The sequence below is a fragment of the Ochotona curzoniae genome, unplaced genomic scaffold (genome assembly GCF_017591425.1).
Source record: "Ochotona curzoniae isolate NIBS_2020 unplaced genomic scaffold, NIBS_Ocur_1.0 scaffold_2453, whole genome shotgun sequence".
NCBI classification, from domain to species: domain Eukaryota; kingdom Metazoa; phylum Chordata; class Mammalia; order Lagomorpha; family Ochotonidae; genus Ochotona; species Ochotona curzoniae.
The window spans coordinates 18901877-18929189 of NW_024467094.1; the positions used below are offsets into that span (position 1 = coordinate 18901877).

Below are 27313 nucleotides of genomic sequence, written 5' to 3' on the forward strand. Positions count from 1 at the left end.
CACATTTTCTTTCAATCACATTTCTTCAGGAATTTGGTAAAACCCGTGTTGTATTGTGTTGGGGTTCCTTCCAGTTCTAACTGAATTTCCACACACAGCTGCTGTGCAAGTGTCGCTGCGAAGTAACTGGCAGAGCTCAGCGACCTGGCCTGGCGTCCTCTCCTGGGCTTGGTATAATCACAGTGGAGCTTGGGAGCGGCCAGGAACTGGCTGGCACCTGTCTGCCCTGCCCAGGGCTGGCGGCTTTTGGTCCTTTGGCACACTGAGCTACTTTGACCAAGGCTTCTCCTCAGTACTCCAGAGTTCCTTTGGGGTGGGCGGCAGAAGTGGAACAAGGGTTTCCGGGGCCGTCTAGGAGTTGGCAGGCACTAACCCGGAGACCAGCCTCCGGGAAGAAGGGCAGCGGATGGACCCAACATCCACCGAATCCAGGCCCGCACGCCGCCTGCCCCACTCGCTCCTAGCTGCCGCTGGCCCTTCGCTTTCTGCGTCCCGGGGCGCCCGTGCTCCGCCTAGGCGGTGCAAGCGGGACCTTGTCCGCCGCTTGTTCCCCGTCCGCCGGGAGAGGGAGCCGGCGGGCCGGCCTCGCACCAGCTGCCGGCAGAGGAGGCGCGGAGCCCGGGCCCGCCCGCCCTGCAGCCGCTCGGCCCCGAATGGCAGAGCCGCGCTCGGACCATCGGCATCGCCTCACGTCGCCCCGCCCCGCGCCGCCCTCCCATTGGCTGCCCGCCGTTCCTCGGGACCCGCGCCTCGGGCGGCCCCCGGCAGCCGCACGGACCTCGCGGCAGCCGGAGCGGGGTTGGAGGTGAACGGCCCGGAGTAACCCCGGACGTAGTCACCTCATGGGGCTAGCCCGCTGAGGTGGGGGCGGGGGCGGGGCCGGCCGCAAGCCCCGCCCCTTCCCCGTGTGCCCGGCCGGCCTGGTGCTGCGCGCCTGTCAGCCATCGCCGGAGCCGCCGGCGTCTCCTCCCGCCCAGCAACGCCTCCCCGCGGGGGCCCCGGGACCGCCGGACGTGAGGTGAGGGCCCCCCTGGAATCCGTGACCGGGGGGGACCTGGAGAAGCTGGGGCCCGGGAAGGGACGGCGGCAGGCAGAGGGGCCGCCTCCCAGCCTCCCCCGCACGCGGCCCGGACTCCATCCTGTCCAGACCTGGGGCTTGGCAACCTAACCCTGGCCGCAGCTCCCGAGTGTTGAGGTCGCCTCCCGACAGCCGTGGAGAGACCTGGGGTCTCGGGGGGTGGGCTCTCCCTCGGGACTGGGAGAAGTATAGCCCTGGGCCGCAGGGAAGGGACTGGCATGTGTCATCCTGGCGCTCTCCTCCCGCAGCCCCATGGACGTCCCTCCGGACGCCTCTCCCATCCAGCCTTGGGCTGGGGAGAAGAGCAAGGCCACGTGGGAGTGGGTGCTGCTCTGGCTTCTCTCGGCTTCCATTCAAAGTCTTCCTCTGTTGCAGAGTGAGGTGTGGGGTGCAGAGAGTCGGCGTCTGCTCTTCTCGCTGGGTCTTTGTGTGGTGGTGAGAACCAGGGCCGGGCGGCTTGTCCCTGGCCCGTTCCTGCTGCCGGGATTTTAGGTTTTCTGTGAGAGGCGTAGTAAAAGTACTTACCTGCTGTTGCTCTTCCGCTGGCCACACTGATCAGGGGAAGCTCTTGCAGCAGAGGAAGGCGATGTGGCTAATGATTCCAGAGGGAAAATATTCATTGAAGGGCCCTGCCTGGGTTAGGGCCATTTGGACATGAACAAACAAATGGACAATTCAACTTTCAAAACCAGGGACTTGATTTAAGAACTTGTGGGTTTTGTTAGAAACATACACGGGGGAACTATTTTAAATTCAGGTGTTATTATTTGTCTTGTGATTTAAGACTGAAATCCAGAGACCCTAGAGCTTCCTGATTCCTTTCCTGATTCAAGCAGTACTTCAGTGCATTTATGAAGGAGGGTAAGCCCAGTCTTGTGGTCTTGTGAAAGTTGGTGTTCTTTGCTCTCATCCTGCCCCTCCCCCTCTCCAGTTATGCAGTTATTTCTTGGGTTAGGGTTTTCTTCTCCCCGTGGGCAGCACTGCTCTGGTTTGTCTGTTCTTGGGAATGCCTGGGATGCCCGTGGGGAGGGTTTCTGGGCTGTCTGTGGGGCAGGCACTTTTCAGGAAGGCATTGTTGTCTAACAGAGCAGGGCAGGATCACTGGTGGCAGTGTCCAGGTGGGTGCCTGTTTGCTACACAGTGACAAGTCTCTTCCCACTTGCTTTACCTAAATCGTCACCTCTGCTTGCTTAATGCATGACAGAAAGGCCCCCATCAATGTCGCAATCATCAACAGACATTGTAAGGTGGGTACAGGAAGGACGTCCGAGGTGCGCTGCTCTTCTAGGAAGTTAGCTGTGTTTATCAGTGTAGACATGTTTTGCTTTACCAGTGTGGGATGGAAATAAGCATAAGATTAAATTGTAAAATGAAAGGTTAGAAAGGAGTGGACTTTTGCTAAATGAATTTATAATTAAAGCCATGATTAGGTAATGTCTTAGGCCTGGCCTTGAGAGAACTGCCTCCCCAGGTGCTGACGTCTTTCAAGGGCCAAGGACAGGTTCAGGTGTAGCGCACGAAGTAACAGTCGACAGTATTCCTATTACTTGAAAGGCAGGCAGAGAGAAAGGGAAAGACACAGGTCTTACATCTGTTGGCTAATTCCCCAAAAGCCTGTAAAAATCAGGGCTTCGGGCCTGGCTTGGTGCCTAACAGAGTCCTCGCCTTGTATGCTCTGGGATTTCATATGGGTGCAGGTTCGAATCCAGCTCTCTGATTGTGGCCTGGGAAAGCAGTTGAGGATGACTCAAAGTCTTGGGACCCTGCACCTGCATGGAGACCCGGAAGAAGCTCCAGTCGATGCAGTTCCTTGGGGAGTGAATCAACGGATGGAAGCTCTTCCTTCTGTCTTTCCTCCTTTCTGTATATCTGATTTTGCAATAAAAATAAATCTTAAAAAAATCAGAATCAGGGCTTAGATCAGCCTGAAGTCAGGAGCCCAGAGCTCTGTCCAAGTCTCCACATGGGTGGCCAGAACCTAAACACTGGAGCCATCTTGTGCTGCCAACCAGGTGCATTTCCAGGAAACTGGATGGAAGGTATGAAGTAGCTGGGACTCTAACCAGGCATCCCATGTAGTCGCAACGGCCAGAGCTGAGCTGATCTGAAGCCAGGAGCCAGGAGCTTCTTCTGGGTCTCCCACACGGGTGCAGGGTTCCAAGGCCTTGGGCCATCCTTGACTGCTTTTCCAGGCCACAAGCAGGGAGCTGGATAGGAAGCCGGGTTGCCAGAATTAGAACCTGTGCCCATATGGGATCCTAGCATATGCAAGGCCAGGACTTCCGCATGGGGCCCTATCTTGCTCTTTTCTTTTCTTACTTGTTTGAAAGTCCAAGTTAGAGAAAGAAAGAGATCTTCTGTCCGCTGGTTCACTCCCCAGAGAGCTATGTTGGCCATGGTTGGGCCAGGCTGAAACCAGAAACTTCATTTGGGTTGCCCATGTGGGTGGCCAAGGTCTCAAAAACTTGGATGATCTTCTGCAACTTTTTTTTTTATACCATTAGCCTGTAGTTGGATTGGAAATTGAGCAGCTCTAACATGAAACAGTGCCCATGTGGGGTTTTGGTGTTGCTGGCAGTGACTATTAGCTGGCTGTGCTAGTACCAGTCCTAGTATTTTCTTTCCAATCAATAGGTAGAAATATACATACATACATACATGTGCATAGGATGTACGTACATATATTAACTCGTCACACCAATTGATTTAACAGATTGGCACTAGAGCTTTTTATTAAAAAATATTTTTTCCTTTTTTGGGCTAATATCCTAATAGTTTTGGTTGAGAAAAGAATTTTTTTTAAATTGGAGAATAATATTTTGTAATTTAGGATTTATAGTTGTGGGCAAGGAAAAGAGAATCCTTTTGCAGTTGGGAAGAAGCTGTTGGATTATTATCTAGCCTGTTCATGAAGGTTAATAATTATAGGAGTTATGTAGCAAACATCTTTCCAAACCCATAAAACAGATTATGAAAAATGGATAAACACTGAAGTCTTATAGGGTGGAATAATTCCTATTGAGGTGACCCCCCCTTTTTTAAATGAAAGATTTATTTATTTTTTATTTATTTGAAATACAGAATCACAGAGAGAGGAGGAGAGGTAGAGAGAGATCTGGCATTCACTGACTCACTCCTCAGATGGCTCCAATGGCTGGGGTTGGATCAGGCTGACCTGGAGCCTGGAGCTTCATCTCACCTGGTTAGAAGTTCCACTGTTTTCCCAGGTGCATCAGCAGGGAGATGAATCCAAAGTAGAGTAGCTGGTTCTTCAACTGGAACCCATAATGGATGCCAGTGTCCACAGTAGGAGGCTTAACATGTTCATGCCCTAGTGCTGGTCCTTGGTGACACTGATTTTTACAGGAAAAAAATTGTTGATTTTTCACTTTTTTTTTTCTTTTAAAGATTTATTTATTTTTTATTGGAAAGTGAGATATACAGAGAAAAGGAGAGACAGAAAGGAAGATCTTTTGTCTGCTGATTCACTCCCCAAGTGGCCACAGTGGCTGGAGCTGAGTCAATCTGAAGCCAGGAGCCAGGAGCTTCTTCTGGGTCTCCAACACGGGTGCAGGATCCCAAGGCTTTGAGCCATCCTTGACTGCTTTCCCAGGCCACAAGCAAGGAGCTGGATGAGAAGCAGGGCTGCTGGGGTGAGAACCAGAGCCCGTATGGGATCCTGGAGCATGCAATATGAGGACTTTAGTTGGTAGGCTACTGCACTGGGCCTGACATTGGGAATTTTAATTGCATGGACATATTAGATGGCAAAGTGGTCAGGCCAGATAGAATAAACTTCTATAAATAATGTTCCTTTTTTAGTTGATCTGAGCCAGGAGCTTCTTCTGGGTCTTCCATGTGAGTGCAGGGTCCCAAGACTTCTCTCCTGCTTTCCCAAGCCACAAACAGGAGTTGGAAGGGAATTGGAACAGTTGGGATTAGAACTAGCACCCATATGGGATCCCGGCGCTTGCAAGGTGAGGACTCTAACCACTAGGCTAGCTCACAGGGGCTGAAATTGGTTAGTTTTTAGGTTAAGAATAATGCTAGTATATTAGCACCATCTTTTTCTTATTTGTTTATTCATTTATCTGTTTATTTCTGAAAGGCAGAGTTACAGAGAAAGTAAAGACAGTGAGAGATCTTTCATCCGCTGGTCTACCTCCCCACCCAAATGGCTTCAGTGACTGGAGCTGAGCTTGTCTAAAGCTGAGAGTCAAGAGCTTCCTCCAGGTCTCCCACATGTGTAAGGTCCCAAGGGCTTGTGCCATCTTCTGGTGCTTTCCCAGGCCATAAGCAGGGAGCTGGATTTCGGGAAGTGGAGCCGCCAGTTGAAGTGGCAGCTCGGCTAGTGTTATATGAATTCGTGGCTATTGTGATCCAACCTGGTCTAACCTGCATCCTGTTCTGGCCATCAGTCATGACAGTGTGGGCTGTGGACCACCCCTGCCTGGTTCGCCCCAAGACCCAGCTCCCATGTGCCAATGGATATTGCAACCCAGCCTGGTCTAGCCTGCTTTAGCTTGCTCCTAGCTTGGTGGGTTCCTGGCAGGTGAATTCTGTGTTCCAGTGTAACTTGGCCCATCAGCACTTGGAGCTGTCTATGAAAGCTGGTGAGTGCTGCAGTCCCACAGAGTGGAGCCAACAATTATCCTACAGAATCTCCCCATGGATCTGATTATCTCGTGTTTTAGTGGGTGCTGTGGCCCAGCCTGATGTGGTCTACCACCTGCTCAGATACTTCTGGGTGGGTGCTATGGCACAGCCCAGCCAGGCATGTCCCCCAGCCCCAGCTTTTGCACTAGTGGGCTGCAGGTCTCCTACTCTGCCTTAATTAGACATGCTGTCCAGTTTCCTCCCTCTAAACCACTCAGTTTCAGCTCCCTTGTCTACCTGCAAGTGCAGTGGCCTGGTCCATGGAAGAACCAGACCTGATTCCTTTGCTGTCAAACATTCCCTCCGCCGCTCCCACTCCAGTGTATCCTCAGGATCCTTCGCTGGGTAATCTGCAGTCCTGTAACCTGGAGGCTGGTGTGGGTGTCCTGGTCTGGAGTTCCTGTCTTCTCTTATTAAAAAAAAAAACCACAAAAAACCAAAAAGCCAGCAGCAGCAGCCATGCTGGCATACTGGTATAGTTAACACAAATTTGGCATTAACCAGGCCCAGAATGCCTACCAGCTAGCTAGCTATTGGTAGAGAAAAAAATCCTCCATCTGCTGGTTCACTCCCCAAGTGGCTGTAACGGCTGGAGCTGAATAGATCCCAAGCCAGGAGCCAAGAGCGTCTTCCAGATCTCCCACATGGGTGCAAGATTCCAAGAACTGGGATCACTCTCTACTGCTTTCCCAGGCTAAAGCAATGAGCTGGAAGGGAAGTAGAACAGCTGGGACACAAACCTGCACCCATATGGGATGCTGGCACTTGAAGGTAGAACATTAACCTGTTGATTCATTGCACTGGCCGTATCTCCCTCTTTCTTAGTAACTTCTAAATAAACAAGATAAAAATTCACAATGATTTTTATAAAATATATTTTAAAAATATTTTTATTTGATTGATTTGTGTAGTACCTTAGTTCTTTAAGGGTAATAATGACAGTCCATTAGGCTTTTTTTTAGACACTAATTTTAGTCTTACAGAAAATCTGCCAAAGTAGCACATAGAGTTCTTGCATACCCTTGCCAAGCTTTACCTAGTGTTAGTATTTTATATAGCTACAGTACCTTTGTCAAAACCAAAAAAAAAAAAAAAATTAGTATAATTAACATAATACTGTTAGCTAAACTATGGACTTTATTTAGATCATCTTTTTTTTAATTGTGATGCTTTTCAGTTCCAATATCTAATCAGGATGCCACATTGCATTTAGAAGTCATGTCTCCTAAAATAAAAGAAATGTCTCGTTAGTTTTTCCCGATCTGTGACATAGATTTCCCAGTTTTCCAGTGACTTCAATAGGCTTAAAGAATATTCTAAAGATATTTATATATTTTTGTGTACACATTTATATATTTTATGCTTGAAACACATTTAAAATATGAACTGTTTTAAAGAGTATGCTATAGCAAGTTCCTCAGTTCGAATTTGATACTTTCTCCTGGTTCTCCTAGGGTTATGGGTTTCAGTGGAGTTTACCATGGAGCTGTTCTTCCTTCTCTGTTTCCCCACTCCTCTAGCCTTTTTTTTTTCCCCTTAACTAATATTTATTTATTGAGAGAGGCAGGGAAATGAGAGCTCCCAAGTATCTACAACAGCTGAGCCAGAGCAGGGTTGCAGTCAGGAGCCAGGAACTCAGTCCGGATGTTCTGTGTGGGTGGCAAGAAAACCCAGTTATTGGCTGCTCCCTTAGCAACAGGGTGGAATCAGAAGGTAGAAGCAGGCCTTGAACCTGACACTCTAACATGGGATGTGAGTGCTTTTTGTTTTTGTTCTTTTAGTACTAATGTTTATTTTATTTAGCTCAGGACAGAGTGACAGAGAATAGAGAGAGAGAGACAAAGAGATCTTTCCCCTGCTGCTGCTGCTTTTCCTAAGTGGCTGCAGTGTGCAGGACTGGGCCAGGCTGAAGCCAGCAGCTTGGAACTCCCATCTGGTTTCCCATGTGGCTGGCAGAAGCTCACGTCTTTGGGCCATTTTGTACTTCCTTCCCAGGTACATTAGCAGGAAACTGGATCCATAGAACAGATGGGGCTCAAGTGCTCTAATTTGGGAATGCCAGCTCCTTGTACCATAGTATTTCCCTTGGAAGCAGGCGTTTTAACTAGGTCTTAATTGCTAGGCTAAACACTTATCCCTGTTATTATAATTGATTTTTTTCATGTTGGAGATTTTTCTTAGGCATGTAATATTCCTTAGGTGTCTGCTTATATTTAAAAGGGGAATTGGAAATCTAATTAGAGATTAGGAAAATGCTGAGTGGGCTTGTTGACGACTTCACTGGTTGAGCAAATGAACTAGGGAACTTTGGTGTTAACTTGAGGTTTTTCTTTCTTGAGCTGGTCAAGTTCTGTAAAGGTGGATCCCAGTCTCCCTCCTGGAAGGTGAAGACTATAGAGTTGTTTTACTCAATATGCGTATTTGCTTTATCCACTTCCATTAATGCACTCTTCCTTTGCTGTTGCTGATATCCACCAGTCTAGAAACCCTCTGTTGTCACCCTCCCCAGAGAATCAACTTTCAGTGTTTTTAAAAAGTTTTTTTTTTCAATTTATTTTTATTTATTCGAAATGCAGAATCTTCTATCTGGTGTTTCACTCCCGATAGTGATAGTGGCTGAGGCTGGGCCAAGCCAATCCTTTTTCTTGGAAGGCAAAGTTACAGAGAGGAAAGAAGAGATCTCCCATTGGCTGGTTCAATTCCCAAATGCCACAATGGCCAGAGCTGAGCTGGTCCAAAGCTGGGGGCCAGGAAGGCACATGGGTCGTCTTGTGCTGCTTTCCAGGCCATTGGCAAAGAGTGGATCAGCCAAGATGGTAACGGGTGCCCTGTAGGGATGCCTGCGCAGATGTAGCCTGCTGTATAGACTGTGACACCAGCCTTCCCACACCCACCCTAGCCCCACCAGGTGCTTCTTCCAGGTCTCCTGTGTGGGTGCAGGGGCCAAGTGCTTGGGCCACGTTCTGCTGCTTTCCTGAGCACATTAGCAAGGAACTGGATTAGAAGCAGATAAACTAGGACTCAGACTGGCTACCTGGTGCCTATATGGGATGTCAGCGCTACAAGTGGTTGGCTTAATCCAGTACTCCACTATGCTGGCCCCAAATTGTCAGTCTTATCAAGATGATAGAATAGCAGGTACCCAATTTCAGTATTTGGGAAGAAAATCTAATGATCTGAGGCTTCTGAGACAAAATTTCAACTCATTTTCCCTTTTTATTTTTAGACTTTAATTGAAAGTCAGAAAGACAGAGGCACCCTAACAGACCTCTTATCTTCTGGTTAACTCCCCAAATACCTGCACAGTTGGGGTTGGATCCAGGCTGAGGGCGGGAGAGTGGGACTCTGTGACAGGGGTCCAGATACTTGAGCTATCACCTGTTATCTTGCAGCGTGCATATTAGCAGGAAGCTGAAATGGAAAGTAGAGCTGGCAGCCCAACCCAGGCGTTCTAATCCAGGACGTGGGCCTCCCAAGCAGAAACGTCACCACTTCTCCACACGCCTGCCCGGGATCCTGGGTTTTGACTCCAGCTCTGCTGAGCTTCTGATTACGTGATGCAAGCTACCTTTTCCACTTTCTCACTAATATTAGATGGGACTTTTCTGTCTCTTCTTTGTGTAAATATGCCTTTCCAATAGAAATAGATAAATTTTTTTTTAAAAAGAAATTCTGGCTTACTCAATTGCTTCGTTCCTGTATTTCCTTCTCTATTCTTGACCTGTGATTCTCAAGCCTGGACTTGCATTAGTGCAGAACAGAAATTCAGGCTCCTTCGACCTCCAGCGGCACTTGTGGTTCAGTAGATGCAGGGATGCTGTTTAGGCTTGTGAATTTTCATGCAGCTCTAAGTTCTTTTTCATATACACTCAAAGCTAAGATTCTCTTGATTTCAGTTTGAGGGCTTAGCAGGACATGCCGGGTAGTAGCTAACGACGCTTAGGTCGCTTAGAGAGTTTGTATAATAGGCGCTCTGTCCTCTCCCTGACTTCTGACCTTTGTGGTGTGTCACTGTAACACTTGGAAACATCATCAGAGCCTAAATGAATTGCGGAGAAGCTGTTGGTTCTCTTCTCAGTACCATCTCATGCTTGATGCAGTATTAGAAATGATAAAGGCTAGAAAGAATTCATCAGGTGTACAATTGGAAAAGTCACCCGGGGAAATGGTAGTCTTAAACCATTATTCAATAATTACTTAAATAATAATAAAGTCTTCAGATTTGTAATGCTTTTAATTTATAGAATTAAATTACCAAACTTTATGCTTCAGGTTAAATAAAGATTTGACCAAGAAAAAATAGGATATTTTAAATATTATTAATTTTACATTTTGCTGAGCAAAACAGGAATTGATGAAAATTTGATTTAAAAAAAAAACCTTCAAGTCTCTTTCTTTCTCTCTTTAGTTCTTTTTGGAGGCGGATATCTGCTCTGGCAGTAAGAATTTTAAGAGGTCAGTTGACAAATAATGTTTCTTCCTGTTTACAGTGTGAAAAAAAACTATGTTCATGTACTCAAATGTTGAACTGTGGGCTTTCATGTTTGGAGTTATCTCTGGCAAAAGATCGTGGGCAACGAAAGGGTGGGTAACGAGCAGTGACCAGAGTCCAGCACTGGTGGAGTTCCCCCACCCTCCTCCATTCAGGGCTAGAATCCGTGGAACTGGGGCAGGCTGGGGAGCAGCTTCTAGAGTGTCTGGACAAGTTCTCAGTGATTTTCCAGACACAGCCTCTCTGCCCCGTTAGCGTACGGCCTTGGGGCTGGGCACACATCCCATACCGTTGCTGCCTGTGGCGCAGGCTCCAAGGCGGCCTGCCCTAATCGGCTTCCTATCTGTGCAGCTCTTCACAGAAGGCTGCATCCACATTCGCTGCCAGGAAAGAAAAACCTGAGGTTGACCTTATTGAGTCTTTCATTTAATAACATGGGGACCATGTTTTGTTAATTAACACTTGTTTTTTTTTTTTTTTTCTCCTGCAAAATCAAAGAATCATCTTTTTGGTGTGTTCCTCTGATTTCAGTGAGACAGTAACCTCGGGTCTCAGGCGACGAAGGCAGCCGTTATCTTTTCTGTCAATTGGGATGTATTTTTTTTTTTTTGCAAGATCTATTATTTTTAAATTCCAATTGCTCACTGCTCCAAAATGTAAAAGGAATTAGCTGTTTTACCTTTTGGTGTTCTTCAGAGTCAGTCTGTTAGAACTTTCCATCCCTCCTTTCACTATTCCCCTTGGTCTTTTGCTCTTTTTCTCCACCTCACCCTACCCCCTCCCGGCTTTTTTTTTTAATCGGAAAGTTGGATATACAGAGAGGAGGAGAGACAGAGAGGAAGATCTTCTGTCCACTGATTCACCCCCCGAGTGACTGCAACGGCCAGAGCTGCGAAGATCTGAAGCCAGGAGCCAGGACCCTCCTCCGGGTCTCCCACATGGGTGCAGGCTCCCAAGGCTTTGGGCTGTCCTCGACTGCTTTCCCAGGCCACAAGCAGGGAGCTGGATGAGAAGCGGGCTGTCAGGATTAGAACTGGCACCCATATGGGATCCTGGTGCTTGGAAGGGAAGGACTTTAGCCACTAGGCTACTGTGCCCGGCCCCACCGTTTCCCTTTTCAAGGTTGAGATTTTTTTTCCTTAGGGTTTTATAATGAACCTCTTCATAAAATTTAGACACATTTAAATTTTTAGAAAAACCTAACAGCCCAAGGGAAAAATGCATGCTAAATTTAGATATCAGTTTTTTCTGTTGCATGATACTCTAGATTGAAAAAAAAAAGACAAGACAGAAGGGCCTTTTATATTCTGATCCCTCCTCAGATGGCTTCAATAACTTGAGGCGGGCCAGTCCAAATCCAGGAGCCAGAAATTTCTTCCCGGTCTCACATATGGGTGCAGGAGGCCGAGCACTTTGGGTATCCCCTACTGGTTTTCCAGACACATGAGCAGGTAGCTAGATCAAAAGTGGAGTAACTTGGACTCAAACTGGTTCCTTCAGGCAGCAGCTTTATCAGCTACGCCATGGTGCCGGCCCTTGCACTTTAAAAATGTTTTTTAAATGTTTATTGGAGGAGCAGAGAGAAGGCAAGAGCAAGACAGAAAGAGTGTAGGCTGCCATCTTCTTGGTCACTCCTCAGATGCCCCCAGCAGCTGGGGTTGAGCTGTCCTGAAGCTAGATGTTAACTCAGTCCATGGCTCTCACATGAGTGACGGAAACCCAATGACTCGAGCCATCACTTGCTGCCTCCCAGGGTCTATATTTGTAGGAGGTTAGAATCAGGACAAGATTAAAAAATGATACTTAATACCTGAACCAAAGTATTTTGATGTGGGACATAGGCATCTTAACCTAAGGCCAAATGCCTGCTCTCTGCAACTATTTTCTAAATTAAACCTATTGGTGAGGGGTGGCCACTTGTCACAGCTGATCAAGATGATGTTTAAGTCAACCATATGTCAGTTTGGAGTGCCTGGGTTTTAATCTTAGTTTTGCTTCATTTCCCAGTCCTTACTGATGCTCCGAAAAGCAGCAGATGGCATAAGTACTGAGTCCCTGCCACCAACGTGACAGGCTCGAATGGAATTCCAAGCTTTGGCTTCCATCAGGCTCAGCCTTGGCTTTTACCATTATTTGGGAAGTGAACCAGCAAGTGGAAGATCTCTCTTTTCGTCTTTGTGCCTTTCAAAATTACAGATTTTAAATTTGGTGGTAGATTAACTTTCTCGCTGTATCAACCCTAACACATTACAGTCCAAAGTGCACATTTTTGGGTGAATTTTTAAAATAAGTAATCTAAGGATATGAAGAGGACATGTAAAAATTTCTTTTTAATTAAAAGGACACAATTGAGTTTGCTTTTATGTACTTACACAAAATTCGTAGCTCTTGAATATATAGTGTTTAAAGCCAAATGAGCGTTATGTTATTCCTTCTAAACACCATCCTTCAAACTAGCACCACATTTCCCACTATACCTTCCTCATACGAGCAGCCAGAATTGCAGTGTCCCAGGGAGCAGGTTCCCCTACCACAAGGATTTCTTTGTGGAGCACAGCTTTCTCTTGGACATCACCACATTGACAAAGAGAATTATAATTTTTCTCCAGAAAGATTTCTTTTGGGGAGAAGAGGAAATGTTTTTAATTTTTAGGCCTAATTCGCATGCTGTGGGTTTCTCTCAAGGCTGAGGAAGCTCGCTAGTGCCAGGCTCCGCCCTCGCCTGCAAGTGTCAGCTGTGCTTCAGTAGCATCAGCTGGATTGTCCTCAGGTGTTGGTAGTTCTCTGCCATCAGCTTTTCTCGCTCACTCTTCGTTCTCTCTGCAGCTCTGAGAGCTCATTTTGCAGGAACAATGGAGGAAACATCTCCCATGGCCAAACCTCTGGAGCTCAACCAGCACTCCCGATTTATAATTGGGTCTGTGTCAGAAGATAACTCTGAGGATGAGATCAGCAACCTGGTGAAGCTGGACCTGCTGGAGGAGAAGGAGGGCTCTCTGTCCCCGGCTTCCGTCAGCTCAGATACGCTCTCTGACCTGGGGGTCAGCAGCCTGCAGGATGGCTTGGCCTTGCACATGAGGTAAGAGAGAGAAACTTGATAATTTGCTTATTTCCCCCATCTTATTAGCTTTCCTGCTTCTGTTCTGGAATGAGCTGGATTGACTGTCCCCTTCCTAAGTCACTGGACTAAAAGCTTTGATGAGGAAGGTGGGAAGTGATGTATTTGGCATGCTTTAGAGCTGTGTTTTCCTGAATGTTCTCAACTTTTTTTTTTTCCCATCCCTCCTCTTCACCCAGCTTCCTTAGCAAGGAATTTTAATCTGCACTGCTTTGACTAACATTGTTGTAACTGTCTTGATGATTGATGAGAATTCTGCAGGGGTAGGCAAATTTGTAGTAATTTTTCTGTGCATTGCCTGCTCACAGCAGGAAGTTACAGTCTGTTTCTGGCGGGGCTTATTCTCAATAAAGGATTATGGCTTGAACAAAGGATTGTTACAGAGCTGTCCTTTTTCTCTAGAAACACTATTCACTGTACTTGAGAGCGTCAGTGAATCGTAACACTGTTTTGTTTATTCACATTTTATTATTCAGCCAAAGTATAAAATATCATCCTTTGGTCATTTACTTCCTAGGTTTCTGAACCAGTGGTTCTTGGTTCTTATTGCTCATTGGTCTCACTTGGGATCGACTTCAGAAGCCTCATCCGAGATTCTTATGTATTTGGTGTTGGTTTCACTTAGAACTGAGGCTTTAAAAACACACTCACACAAGCCAACAAAACTATCCAGGTGATGTTAATGTACAGCCAGGGTTGAGATTACAGGGTTGGTCTCAATAAACATTCGTTAGGATGGCTGTGGCTGTTGGTATTTGTACATCTATTATTAATGGACTATAACATCATTCAGCTCCTTTTTGTACACTCAAGATTCTAACTTGAGTAAAACTCCACACTGGATGTGGCTGTTGTGCTTTATTGTTAACCTGTAGTTGGGAGTCTTAACTTCTAAGAGATGACCTAGGTAATAATGCTGCTAATCACATTTAGCCATGTGGAGGTCAAAAGAGTAAAGCGAATTAATTACGTTTTACCTAACAGAATCCTGGAATTGCAGTGAAACGGGGAGGGAGGGAAGCCTCAGGGTTTTTGTTTTACTAGATTAGAAAACTGAGGCCTGCTGAGGGGAAATAAGTTGTCTAATGCTGGATAGTGAAAAATTCAAATAGATATCCTGATTCCATCTCTGTGACTGTTTTACCCTTGCTTTCATGGCCAAACAGGTGTCTTAAATATACAACTAGTTGAGAAGAAGATTTGTCTCATGGAGTAGATGAGCAAGGTGTTTTCTGTAATCTAAAAGACTAGGGGGCATTATTATAAGCAGGCAAAAGAAGTTAGGTTAGGTTTTTACCTTTTGTGTAAACTTTTTTATTGCTTGATGGTTTACTTAATGGTTGACCCCAAGGTTAATACTGATGGCAGAGGTATCTTCACTCTTGAGGTCCTTTGGAGGTTTGTGGAGGTTGTGCCTCACAGGACTGCTGGCATCTAGAGGACAGAGGACCAGTGACATAAAACATGTGCAATGTAGGTAGATAGTGTCACACAGCCAAGAACTGTCCTGACCATGGTGTAATGCACCGTTGAGAAAAGACCGGTTTAACTCTAAATCTCTAAAGCTAAGCAACACGTTGAGAAATCCCATTTCAGACTATCTGTGAAAGACGATATTCATTTATTAGATTAAGAAACTCTGAGTTTGTCAATAGTGAGACAAATGTCAACATAGAAATTTCAGCTGATGATCTCGTGGGCAGTTTGTAGTTGCCAGGCTATCCCCAAAGCTGATGGCTCTTCTGCAGACACTGTGAGCACTGGCATGATTGCCTGCGAATGTCTTTGCAGCATGCCTTACTGTTACAAAACTCAGGCTGGTAGCTCGTGGAGGACCCATGGATTGAAGTGTGATCAGAGGCCTGGGAAGGAGTCAATGCCAGTTTCCACTCACTTCTCAGCTAACTAATGCTCCAAAATAGAACACAAGTTCACTGTTGAGCTACTCCTTAAGTCACTGTGGGCATGGTGTCCTTAGGTGTAGTTTAAATCAAGTCAAAGTCATTGGATAGTAAAAACTCCTCTTCTCTGACACTGGCCGCTTACTAGGAATGTTCCAATGTGATGTGCCTGACTCATTTCCCTCATCTATTAAAATGAAGATAATGAATCAGGTGCTACCACTCACTTTGCCTGCGGAGTGAGAGACTAGTTGTTCTTCAGATCAACTCTTCAAATAAGTAGCTTAATGTGTGTGTGTTTTAAAGATTTTTAAAAAAGATTTATTTATATTTATTGGAAAGTCAGATATACAGAGAAGATCTTCCTTCTGTTGATTTACTCCCCAAGTGGCCACAATGGCTGGAGTTGAGCCCATCCAAAGCCAGGAGCCCGGAGCCTCTTCCAGGTCTCCCACGCAGGGCCAAGGCTTTGAACTGTCCTCGACTGCTTTCCCAGGCCACAAGGAGGGAGCTGGATGGGAAATGGAGTGGCCGGGATTAGAACCAGCACCCGTATGAGATCTTGGCACTTGCAAGGTGAAAATTTAGCCACTAGGCTATTGTGCCAGGCTGGAATAGTCTAATGTTTCAACAGGTGATACAGATAATTAAGTGGGCAGGACCATTCCTGGGAGATGTTAACAAAGCATTCCTGGGAGATGTTAACCTGATCCAGGTTGTCACTAAATTGCCACAATACAAGATAAAATTGGGCCTTTCAATAAGACTCTGTTAGAGGCTCCAAATAAGGCTGTAAATAAAATTTTGGTGGGCAGGAATAGAAAATGGATGTTTTCCAGAATAGAGATGACTTACGTTAACCATTTCTTGGAGTCCGATGAAAGCCTGGTTGATCACTTTAAATTTCTGGCCCATACATTTGAAAATAAGGCTCAAAGTAGTCATAGCTGGGCTCAGCACAGTAGCCTAATCTCACCTTGTACGCACTGGGATCCCATATGGGATACGCCATCAGATCATATATCAGTTACAGAAATTAAGATGCCCTACAATCAGTCAGTGCCTATCAGTGTTTTCTTTTTAAGATTTGCCCATTTATTTTGAAGAGCTACAGAGAGAGAGAGGACTTTCATCTGCTGGTTCACACCTGAAGTAGTTGTCTTGGCCAGCATGGGGCAGGCTTAAGCCAAGAGCTCATTCTGGGTGTACCACATGGATGGCAGGAGCCCAAACACTTAGGCCACTTGGATGGCTTTCCCTAGGCTATTAGCAAGGAGTTATATTGGAAATACAACAGCTGGGCCATGAAAAGGTGCCCATATGGAATGCCAACAGTGCAGGCAATGGCTTTATCTCTGATGCACTCTTATCTGGTCCCAGTCTTCTTAAATGTTCAATAAAATAGTAATGGTGAATTTCGGAAATATATCTACTTAGTTTAAATATCAACACCCAGTTGATCTTAATGCAAAAAAAAAAAAATAGCAGCTCAAAATAGTTGTCTACAATGAGGCCTATACATTCTCACAGCTATGACTACATTTAAGATTTATTTGTTTTTATTGGAAAGTCAAATATACAGAGAGGATCTTCCGTCCGATGATTCACTCCCCACGTGAGAGCAACGGCTGGTGCTTTTGCCCATCCAGACAGGGTCCAGGAACTTCTTCCGGGTCTCCCACATGGGTGCAGGGTCCCAAGACTTTGGGCCATCCTTTACTGCTTTCCCAGGCCACAAGCAGGGAGCTGGATGGGAAGTGGAGCTGCTGGGATTAGAACTGACCCTGGTATGGGATCCCAGCACGTACTTGGAACCACTACGCTATCACGCCAGGCCCACAAGTGAAAATTTTAACCTCCTCCCCAACAAAATCTAATGAGTCATGAAGTTGGGCCTTGTTATTCAGTTAGACTTACAGATTATTATCTGAGAAAGATTCTTAGGACCACTGACAATATACAGTTTGGTCAGCTACTAAATGAAAGTAATTGCTATCATGTTTCCTTGATTTTTGCCCTGGTATATTTCTTTTACTTCCAGCATCACTGGCCTTAAGTGGGTGTTCTTTCTAACTTTGCCTATTGCTTTTGCCTTCTCTAATTTCTCTGACTTCAGTGCCTCTCTATTTCACAACTCTTTTAAAAACTAATGTTCTCCCCATTCTTCCTTCAGATTAAAGTCTGATAACAATAGATTTCAACCTCAACTGCAATTTACTGAGCGCTTCCTGTGAGTTGGGCCCTGTACTAAGTGCTTTCAGTATTTATCTCATTTAACCAAACACCTGTCAGGCCTCCAGAATGAGTGTTTATTTTCTTTGTTTTATAGGTGAGATGCAGGACTAGAGATTGTCATTTACTGATTGTAAAGTGGTGGAGGTATTCAGTCAAGGTAGTCAAGTTCTTCTATAGTCCCGCTAGCATGGATTTTTCTAGTCTTTTTCTAGTCTTCTGCTGCTTTCCTAAGCTGTTATTAAGGAGCTGGATTGGAAAAGGAGCAGCCAGGACTTGAACCGGTGCTCAAATGGGGTGCCAGCATTACAGGTAAAGGATTAACTTATTACACCATAGCACCGGCCCGTAGACATACTTTTAATTCATCCTATAGCTTTGTCTAATAGTTCATTGAGAAAATGGAAGCCTTTTTTAAAATAAGGCTGAACATCTTCTCTGAAATTGGTATCTGTACTCATATTCTCATTTTTTCTTATAAATTTCTCCTTGGGTCATCTTCTTTACATTTGAAATATATAAATATAAATATGTATATATAAGTAAATACTGGAACATTCATACTGGCATCCAAATGTACTGTGATCTTGCCAATCTTTTTAAAACCTTCTTTGGCCTTGTTGCCTTTGGGCCACTGCTACACCTTTCTGTCCACTTCCTCATCTCCTGCTCATGCTTGAAGCTATTCTAGTTGGACCTGTGCCCACTACCAGTAACTAGTATATTGCTGAGTACTTTTAAGTTCACCTGCTCAGCCTTGTCAGAGGGTTCTATAAAATTAACTATTTTTCCCCCTTGAAACATGGGCTTTTCTTTTCTGATTAATATTATATTTTGTTGGTTTTCCTCACCCTTACTCCTTTTCTAGTCTTCTTTACAAAGCTTTGTGTGTGTGTGTGTGTGTGTGTGTGTGTTTGTGTAACTTTTTAATGGTGAATAATTTTGTTCTGAGTCCTAAACCTTCTGTTCTCACTTGATGTGTATTTTCTCTTCATGTAATCTCATTCCTTTGCTATCACTTGTATATTGGAAATTTCCAAATGTAATATCTACCTGTCATCTGAGATCTCTTGTTTTATTTACTTATGTATATGAAGTTTTCATTTGGTTGTCCTATAAGCATTAAACTCTTCTTGGATACCCCTAAAACCTTCTTCTTGAATTTTGTTCTCTTCTTATTTTCTTCATCTCACTAACTACATCCTTTAGCCACTCTGCTCAAGTCAGAAATTTGGAAGTTCATCCTAAACTTCTATTGATTCTGACTCCGTTCCTACCTAGGTACTTGTGTGTTTACCTGCTGTCACCTTAGTTCAACTCTTCCTCATATTGCTAAAATCACTTACCTGAGTTTCCTGCTTTAGATTATACTCTAGCTTCTTGATTTTCTGCTGCAGTTAGCATAAGACACAGAAAATCATTTTTACTTTACTCTTTGTTTGCCTTATCTGAAAGGGAGACACTGAGTTCTCATCTGCTGGTTCACTGGAAGTGCTGGCTACAGCTAGGGCTTATCCCAGCCAAAGCCTGGAGAGGAAGTTTAGTGTGGGTAGCAAGGACCCACTTACTTGGCATTACCTGCTGCCTGCCCAGGCGTGTAGCAGTAGGAAGCTAGAACAAGGAGCAGATCCAGGGCTGGGACCCAACCATCTGATATGGAATGCGAATTTCATAACTGGTATCTTAACTACCAGCATTTATCCAAGGTATAAAATGCTTAATTTGGCTCATGAACCTTCTGATCTGACAGTTGAAATTCATTAATAATAGGTGAGTCTGTGGTGTCTCATCCACCCTTTCCCAATTCACAGGCATGGGGGTTTTGCCCATGAGGACTAGCAATTCTGATGCCACATTTAAAGGCAGCTTACCCAATGGGTGATGGAGGTTGTCTATGCTCAGTGGCCTAGTTGGAGGAAGTGACCATCCTGACAATGGATTTATTAGAGGGGATTCTGTTTGTTTTGGGTTCATGTGACTGGAGCAAGCCTTCAGCTATCTGAAGCTGTGTACATGCATAGTAGAGACATAATCAGGCCTTATAGAATGTAAAATGTAGGGCAGACTTGAAAACGTCTAGACTGTGGATGTGCTACTGTACCTTACATGTAGATGGACAGAGTACAAAAGCCTCTCTGGTTTTAAGTATTTGAACATATCTCCAGTCATTGGCTAATGTCTGAGCTGTGTAGACATAAGGGTGATTCCTTATGTCAGAAGCCAGGTTTAAACATAAAAGAAGAGGGGCAGGAATGAGCCCAAATATTGATGGCTGCACATAATAGAGGAAACAGATTTCATGGGCAGAGTATTAAGCCAAGAAAGAAAAAAAATGTAATAATGGCATCTTTCATGGATAAAAGAAGAAAGAATCTAGAGTTGTTTTAATAATTTGTTTATTACAATCAGATTTTTGAAATATTTGTTATTTTGAAAAGCTTATACCTTCCATCTCCTGGTACTCTCCCCAGATGGACTGAGACGGCCACTGCTAGCCCAGACCGACAGTCAAGAACTTCTGGGCCTCCGACATGGGTAGCAGGGGCACACGTACTCGGGCCATCTTATTCTGGCTCCCCAGGTGCATGGAAGTACAGGGAAAGAGCTGGATTGGAACTGGATTAGTTCAGACAGGAATCGGTGCCTTTATGGGATGCTGGCATTGCAGGCAGTTACTTTATGCAGTACTCCCTATGGCTGGCCCCAGTAAATTCAGTTTTTTTTTTTTTCCCCCAAGATGTATTTTATTTTTATTGTAAAGTCAGATATACTGAGAGGCAGAGAGATAGGAAGATCTTCCATCCAATGATTCATTCCCTAAGTGGCTGCAACGCAAGAGCAGTGCCAATCTAAAGCCAGGAGCTTCTTCCAGGTCTCTAGTGTGAGTGCAGGGTCCCAAGGCTTTGGGCCGTCCTCGACTGCTTTCCCAGGCCACAGGCAGGGAGCTGGATGGGAAGTGGAGTTGCTGGGATTATATTTGGTGTCCATATGAGATCCTCGCATGTGCAAGGCAAGGACTTTATCTACTAGTCTACTGTGCCAGGCCCTAAATTCAGTTTTTTTTTTTTTTAAGATTTATTTATTTTTATTGGAAATCAGATATACAGAGAAGAGGAGAGACAGAGAGGAAGATCTTCCATCTGATGATTCACTCCCCAGGTAAGTGCAATGGCCAGTGCTGTGCTGATCCAAAGCCAGGATCTAGGAACCTCCTGCAGGTCTCCCACACGGGTGCAGGGTCCCAAGGCCTTGGGCCATCCTCAACTGCTTTTCCGGGCCACAAGCAGGGAACTGGGTGGGAAGCAGGGTTGCCAGGCTTGGAACCGGTGCCCCTATGGGATCCTGGCATGCACAAGGCGAGGACTTTAGCTACTAGGCCATGGTGCCAGGCCGCCTAAATTCAGTTTTAAACCAACAAACAAACCAAAAAAGTCATGGCACATGATAATGTAAAGGAAAATGTAACCTATATTTAGTTTCTATGGATTTCAAGTTTTTCTATCTATAAGTAACCCTAGATGCTGGGTTTTAAAAATCTTTAAAATTGTGACAAATGTATTGAAAGAACTAAAGGAAACTATGTGCAAATAATTTCTTAAAGCATGATAATGATAAAGCAAAAAGTAGAATGTCTCAAGATACTTAAATAAGTGTCACTCATTAAAGAGCCTACACAGACATGAAACGATGTTTATAGCTAACAGTCTTAGCTATTAGGAAAACACAATTAGTAATTAGCTGTCCAGAAAATTGCAGATTAAACTAGCAAAGTGATACCTCTACACAGCTATGAGAATGCACATAGTAAAATATACTGATAACATCAAATGTTTGAGAATGCAAAGAAATTAGGTCATTTGTACATTGCTGGTGGGAATGTAAAATGATAAGCTACTGTGAAGAATAACATAACACTTCCTGTAAAACTAACATTTACTTCCCATATGATCTAGCAATTCCACTCATGGTTTTATACACTCCCCCCGCTAAAAAAAAAAAAGGCAAACATTTTGCTCACATGAAAACTTGCACATGTGGGCAGGGTTGGGGTAGGTTGCAGCATCCATTGATTTACGTAAGAGAGGACTGTAGATAGAACTGACCCAGCAATTGCAACTACCTGTGTGTGCGTAGGCTGATGTAGGGTGACGGACTGAGCCGGATCCTGTACCGGCAAGCACAGTCAGTTCTGTGATCACCTCACTGGAGGTCTCCTGGGGATGCTCGCTTCTGAACTGCTGGCACTGATCCCAGGGCTGATCCAGGCTGAAGCCAGGACTTGGGAACTGCATCCAGTTCTCCCAGGTGGTTGGCTTGTGGCATCACAGGCAATCAGTTAACCCACTGAACCATAGTGCTGGCCTTTGGGAGCTATTTCTTAATAAAGTCATTAACAAATTTTTTACAAGGAGTTTAGCAAAGTCATACGGAACAAGATCTATATGCAAAGGATAGTTATGTTTCCGTATGCTACTTAAGAATGAATTACACGGCCCGGCACGATAGTGTAATGGTTAAGTCCTCTCCTTGAATGCGCCGGGATCCCATAGGGGCGTCGGTTCTAGACCCAGCAGCCCCACTTCCCATCCAGCTCCCTGCTTGTGGCCTGGGAAAGCAGTCGAGGATGGCCCAAAGCCTTGGGATCCTGCACCTGCATGAGAGACATGGAAGAGCTCCTAGCTCCTGGCTTTGGATTGGCTCAGCTCTAGCCGTTGCGGCCACTTGGGGAGTGAACCATCAGATGGAAGATCTTCCTCTCTGTCTCTGTTCCTTTCTGTACATCTGCCTTTCCAATAAAATAAAATAAATCTTTAAAAAAAAATCACACATCATAAAAAAAAAAAAAATCACACAAAAATGAAATAATTTTTTTCACAATGACATAAAAAACAATCAAATATTTAGAAATAAATTTAACTAGCTTTAAGCTTTGTTTGCATACTGATACAGAACATGTATGACAGAAATGAAAAGTCTAATAAATGGCGAGGCAGAAGTGGGTCTTGTGCCTCAGAGGTTAAGACAGCTCTTAGCTTACTTATCTGTATCCCATATCGGGGTGCCTGGTTTGGAATTCCCGCTCTATTTCATACCCTGCTGTTTGCTAATGTGCACCCTGGAGGGGGCAGATCATACTATAAGTCCTTGGATCCCTGTAATCCCTGTGGGAAACCTGAGTGGAGTTCCAGGGTCTTGATTTCAGCCCGGGCCAGCTCCAGCTTCTCTGGGCCATTTGGAAAGTGATTCAACAGATGGAAGATCTCTCCTGTTTTTCTCGTTCCCTCTGTTTGGTTTTTCAAAAATAGAATAAATGGAGAGACTATCCATGTTCATGGGTTAGGAGATTCAGCATGACCAAGATGACACTCTACATTGTCTGTCATATATATTTAAAATCCACTTCAGAATCCTATCAACTTTTTTATTTTCTGTTTAGAATTTCACAAGGAAACCCTAAAGTATGCCTGATGTCTTAAGGACTGAGAAAAGCCGTAACAATTTTGAGAAAGAGTATATTTAAAAGATTTGTATGGATACTACCTGATTTCAATATCTGTAAAGGGATAGTTATAAAGACTGTGTGACATTACTGGGCATGGCACATAGATCCATGGACAGGATTTATATACCACAAATAAACCTTTGTGTAAACAGTCAATTTTCTCCAAGGGAAATGCTTAGAGAAATATGCTTCGTCCAGGATTTCTCTGCTCGTAAAAGCCCCAGTGTAAATGTCTCAGCTGTGGCTGCAGTATAACTCAGCATTGCGATCAAGTCCACGAATGCATCACTGTCTGCTGGGTGAACTGCTACGTCATCCTTGGCGCTTGGCATGCTACAATGCTGGGATCAGTGTGGGCTTCTAGTTGGATTTTGTGCCAGGTATGTGTCAACTTGGACACTCTGTGTTAATGGGACATTTGAATGAGGGTGGGAGGATGCCTTGAATTGGAGACATGGGTATGGCTTTTTATTTCTCGCGTTCTAATATTACAGAAAGATTGTGAGCCACATCCGCAAAAGAGCAGATCTTCTCGCTCTGCTTTTAGCATCTTGGTGTGCTGTTTGAGTGGTTGTGTTAGAAAGATCCTTTTAGTGAAAGGAAGCATAAAACCCGATTACTGAATGTGCCACCTTAGCTGATTTTTTTTTTTCTTGATATTCACATGCAAAACGACCTGCCTTCTTCCACACTTCGTGGTTTGTTTGCTTTTTAAATGTTGAGCCTGGGTAACAAAGGCAGGGATTCTGTTTTGGGAATGTCCTGTGTCTGGCAGTGGAGGCTTACATGTGTGTAAGATGGAGCTGCTTCTGCATGTGTGGCCATTGTAACTCCCAAACAAAGGCTCCCGTGCTTGGATTTCTGAGACTGGTTTTTCTGACGAGACATGTAAAGATAAGGGACTCTGTCTCTGCTCTTATTTAAAGGAAAAAAAGCAAAATTGACTGTCAGTATTATTGGGTGTTGGCATGACATAGAAGGGTTGAAATGGAGTGGGAGAGGCCAAAGAGTAACCTAGCACTTGGATTTATTATACCCGGTGGTCCTGTTAGGGCCTGAGTGAATCACTTGGATCACTTAAATGTCCCAAGATGATTTGCTTTAACCGTTTAGGCTCTGTCTGCTCATTTATTTTTTGAAAATGTATTTATTTAGTTTGGAAGAGTTAGAGAGAAGGTGGGGGGAGATTGATCTTGCATCGCTGGTTGCTCATCAGGGCAGCAGCAGGCCAAAGCCAGGAGCCTGGAGCTTCATCTGGCAGAGCCCCCATTTGGGTACAGGGACCCAAACATTTGGACCATTTTCTGCTGCTATTTTCAGGCCATTTTCAGGGAGCTGGATCAGAAGCAGAGCAGCTGACTTGAGCTGGCACCCCATGGGATACAGGTGTTACAGATAGCAGCTTTGTCGACTACACCACAAAGCTGGCCCCCAATCATTTGTTTTCTCTGTTGGTCATTTGTGTCCCTCTGTTTATGAAAGTTTTCCTGAAAGGTTGGTAGATTCTCAGCATACTTGGAATTTTATTTATTTATCTTAGATCTATTTATTTTGTTTTTGTGTTTTTAAGATTTGTTTATTTATTGGAAAGTCAGATATACAGAGAGGAGGAGAGACAGAGAGGAAGATCTTCCGTTCGATGATTCACTCCCCAAGTGAGCACAACGGCCGATGCTATGCCGATCTGAAGCCAGGAGCCAGGAACTTCTTCCGGGTATCCCACACGGGTGCAGGGTCCCAAGGCTTTGGGCCGTCCTCCACTGCTTTCCCAGGCCACAAGCAGGGAGCTGGATGGGAAGTAGGGCTGCTGGGACTAGAATCGGCGCCCCATGGGATCCCAGTGCGTTCAAGGTGAGGACTTTAGCCGTTAGGCCACGCTGCCAGGCCCAATCTATTTATTTTGTTTTTTTTCCCCCGATCTATTTATTTTATTATTATTTTTAAAGATTTATTTTATTTTTATTGGAAAGGCGGATATACAGAGAGGAGAGACAGAGAGGAAGATCTTCCGTCTGATGATTCACTCCCCAAGTGAGCACAATGGTCGGTGCTATGCCAATCTGAAGCCAGGAGCCTCTTCCGGGTCTCCCACACGGGTGCAGGGTCCCAAGGCTTTGGGCTGTCCTCGACTGCTTTCCCAGGCCACAAGCAGGGAGCTGGATGGGAAGTGGAGCTGCCGGGATTAGAACTGGCGTCCACATGGGATCCCGGGTGTGCAAGGCGAGGACCTTAACCACTGCGCCACCGCGCCGGGCCCCCGATCTATTTATTTTGAAAGAGAAAGGGAAGGAGTGACAGAGCAAAGCAATTGTCCATCTGTTAATTTATTCTGCAAACATCAGATTATTTGTTCTACCCAACATTTTGATGGCCAATGCTTTTTTCTATGGTATATGATTGTGTTTTCATGCAGCACTGATTCTTTAACACAGCACTGAGGCCTACTCTCAGCAAGTTGCCTTTGTAGATTCTAAACTGTTAGGATCCTTTACTGTGATTTTGTTTCCTTCCTTTACAAGGGTGCAGTATCGCGAGCATCTTTAAAAAGTTTATTCAGAGGTGCAGGTGGCATAGTGGCAGGCTAATGCGCCACCTTGCCGCGCTGGCATCCCCTATGGGTGCCAGTTTGTATCTTAGCAGCTCACATCTAGCTCCCTGCTTGTGACCAGGGAAGAGAGCAGAGAATGACTCAAGTCCTTGGGCCTCTGTATTCACATGGGGGTCAGCCCTGGCTTCAGTTCTTCTCAGCTCTGGCCATTTGGAGGAGTGAACCAGAACAAATGGAAGCTGTCTGTCTCTAAATCTGCCTTAGACTTAACAGTAATTAAATCTTAAAAAGTTTATTCAAGGCCTGGCACAATGGCTTAATGGGCTAATCTCTACTTCTGATCCAACTCTGCTTATGGCCTGGGAAAGCAGTGGGAGGGAAAGCCCAAATCCTTGGGCTCCTATATTCACATGGGATAGCCAAATGGCCGGTTTAAAGAGAAGGGAGAGAAAAATCTTCCATCCTCTGGTTCGCTCCCCACATGGTTACAATGGCTGCCACTGAGCTAATCTGAAACCAAGTACCAGGAGCTTCTTTCAGGACTCCCATGTGGGTGCAGGAGCCCAGACCTGAGCCATCCTCTGCTGCTGTCCCAGTCCATAAGCAGGGATTGGATCATAAGTGGGCCAGCCAGGATACAAACAGGCACCTGTATGGGATGCTGGCACTGCAGGCAGAGAGTTAGCTTGATATACCACTGCGCTGGCCTGAAAATTAAAATTGTGCCTCCTGCGCTCTTCTGAGTTCCTTGATAGTGCTTCCTATATGCTTCCTGTCTTTCCCTCCTGACACGAAACATGTCTGCTGTGGCTAAAGCAGCTATTTTCTAGCACAAAGTTCTATTTCACCCCCATCTCCTTTGGGAAATCAACTAATTCTATAAGTGAGCCAACAGTGTAGGGAGGAAAAAGAGAGAGAGACACAGACAGAGAGAAAAGGGAAGGGAAACATGGAAACTGCGGACAAACTAGACAATAACAGTGCTCTGAGGCTTTTGGGCGTCCTGTCGTCTGACTGAAGTGGGGCCAAGGGTAGGCAGGAGGCATGGTATCTGTTGACCTGGATTTTCACTGGCTGCTGCAATAGGAGGAAGAACTGTGACTTTAAAAAGTTAGGCTGAAATCCAAAGAGAAAACTTTGATCGCTTGGCCTTGTCGATATGGAAGAGAAAGCAGAGATGAGATATTATTTGCGACATAGGTGAGTCTTAGAAGTATGTTTGGGTAATATGCGCAGAGTCAAGCCCTGCAACTTATGGGAAATTCTTTTTTAATACTATTTTATTTAATGTATGTGTGAGAAAATAAAGGCCACTGTATTCTGTCCTGTATTTCTGAGCTCTTATTTAACACTCAGAATATATTTTAAAGATTTATTTATTTTTATTGGAAAGGCAGATGTACAGAGAGGAGAGACAAATAGAAAGATCTTTGTCCACTGGTTCACTCCCCAAGTGGCCACAATGGCTGGAGCTGCACCAATCTGAAGCCAGGAGCTTCTTCTGGGTCTCCCATGCGGGTGCAGGGTCCCAAAGCTTTGGGCTGTCCTCGACTACTTTCCCAGTCCACATGCAGGAAGCTGGATGGAAAGCGGGGATGCCAGGATTAGAACTGGCATCCATATGGGATTCTACCGTGTTCAAGGTGATGACTTTATTCCCTAGTCCACCATGCTGGGCCCAGTTATCACTCATTCTTTGACCCCACATCACAGTTTTCTCTAAAGTCATCATCATAGATTCTTTTCCTGTTTTCTTTAGGCTTATAAACTTTCTTTGTATTGTTT

The 27313-nt window shown here is 45.0% G+C and overlaps 1 protein-coding gene across 1 annotated transcript in view; it reads left to right on the plus strand.

Annotated features, from left to right (window-relative positions):
* Positions 1-897: 897 nt before the first annotated feature.
* ACACA (acetyl-CoA carboxylase alpha) overlaps positions 898-27313 on the plus strand; it is a 217218-nt gene continuing 190802 nt past the window's right edge. Inside the window, exons 1-3 of the mRNA XM_041001716.1 lie at positions 898-1018; positions 10143-10189; positions 13053-13305. Of these exons, the coding sequence (XP_040857650.1) occupies positions 13079-13305 (227 nt within the window). The 5' untranslated portion in view covers positions 898-1018; positions 10143-10189; positions 13053-13078. The remainder of the gene's footprint in view (positions 1019-10142; positions 10190-13052; positions 13306-27313) is intronic.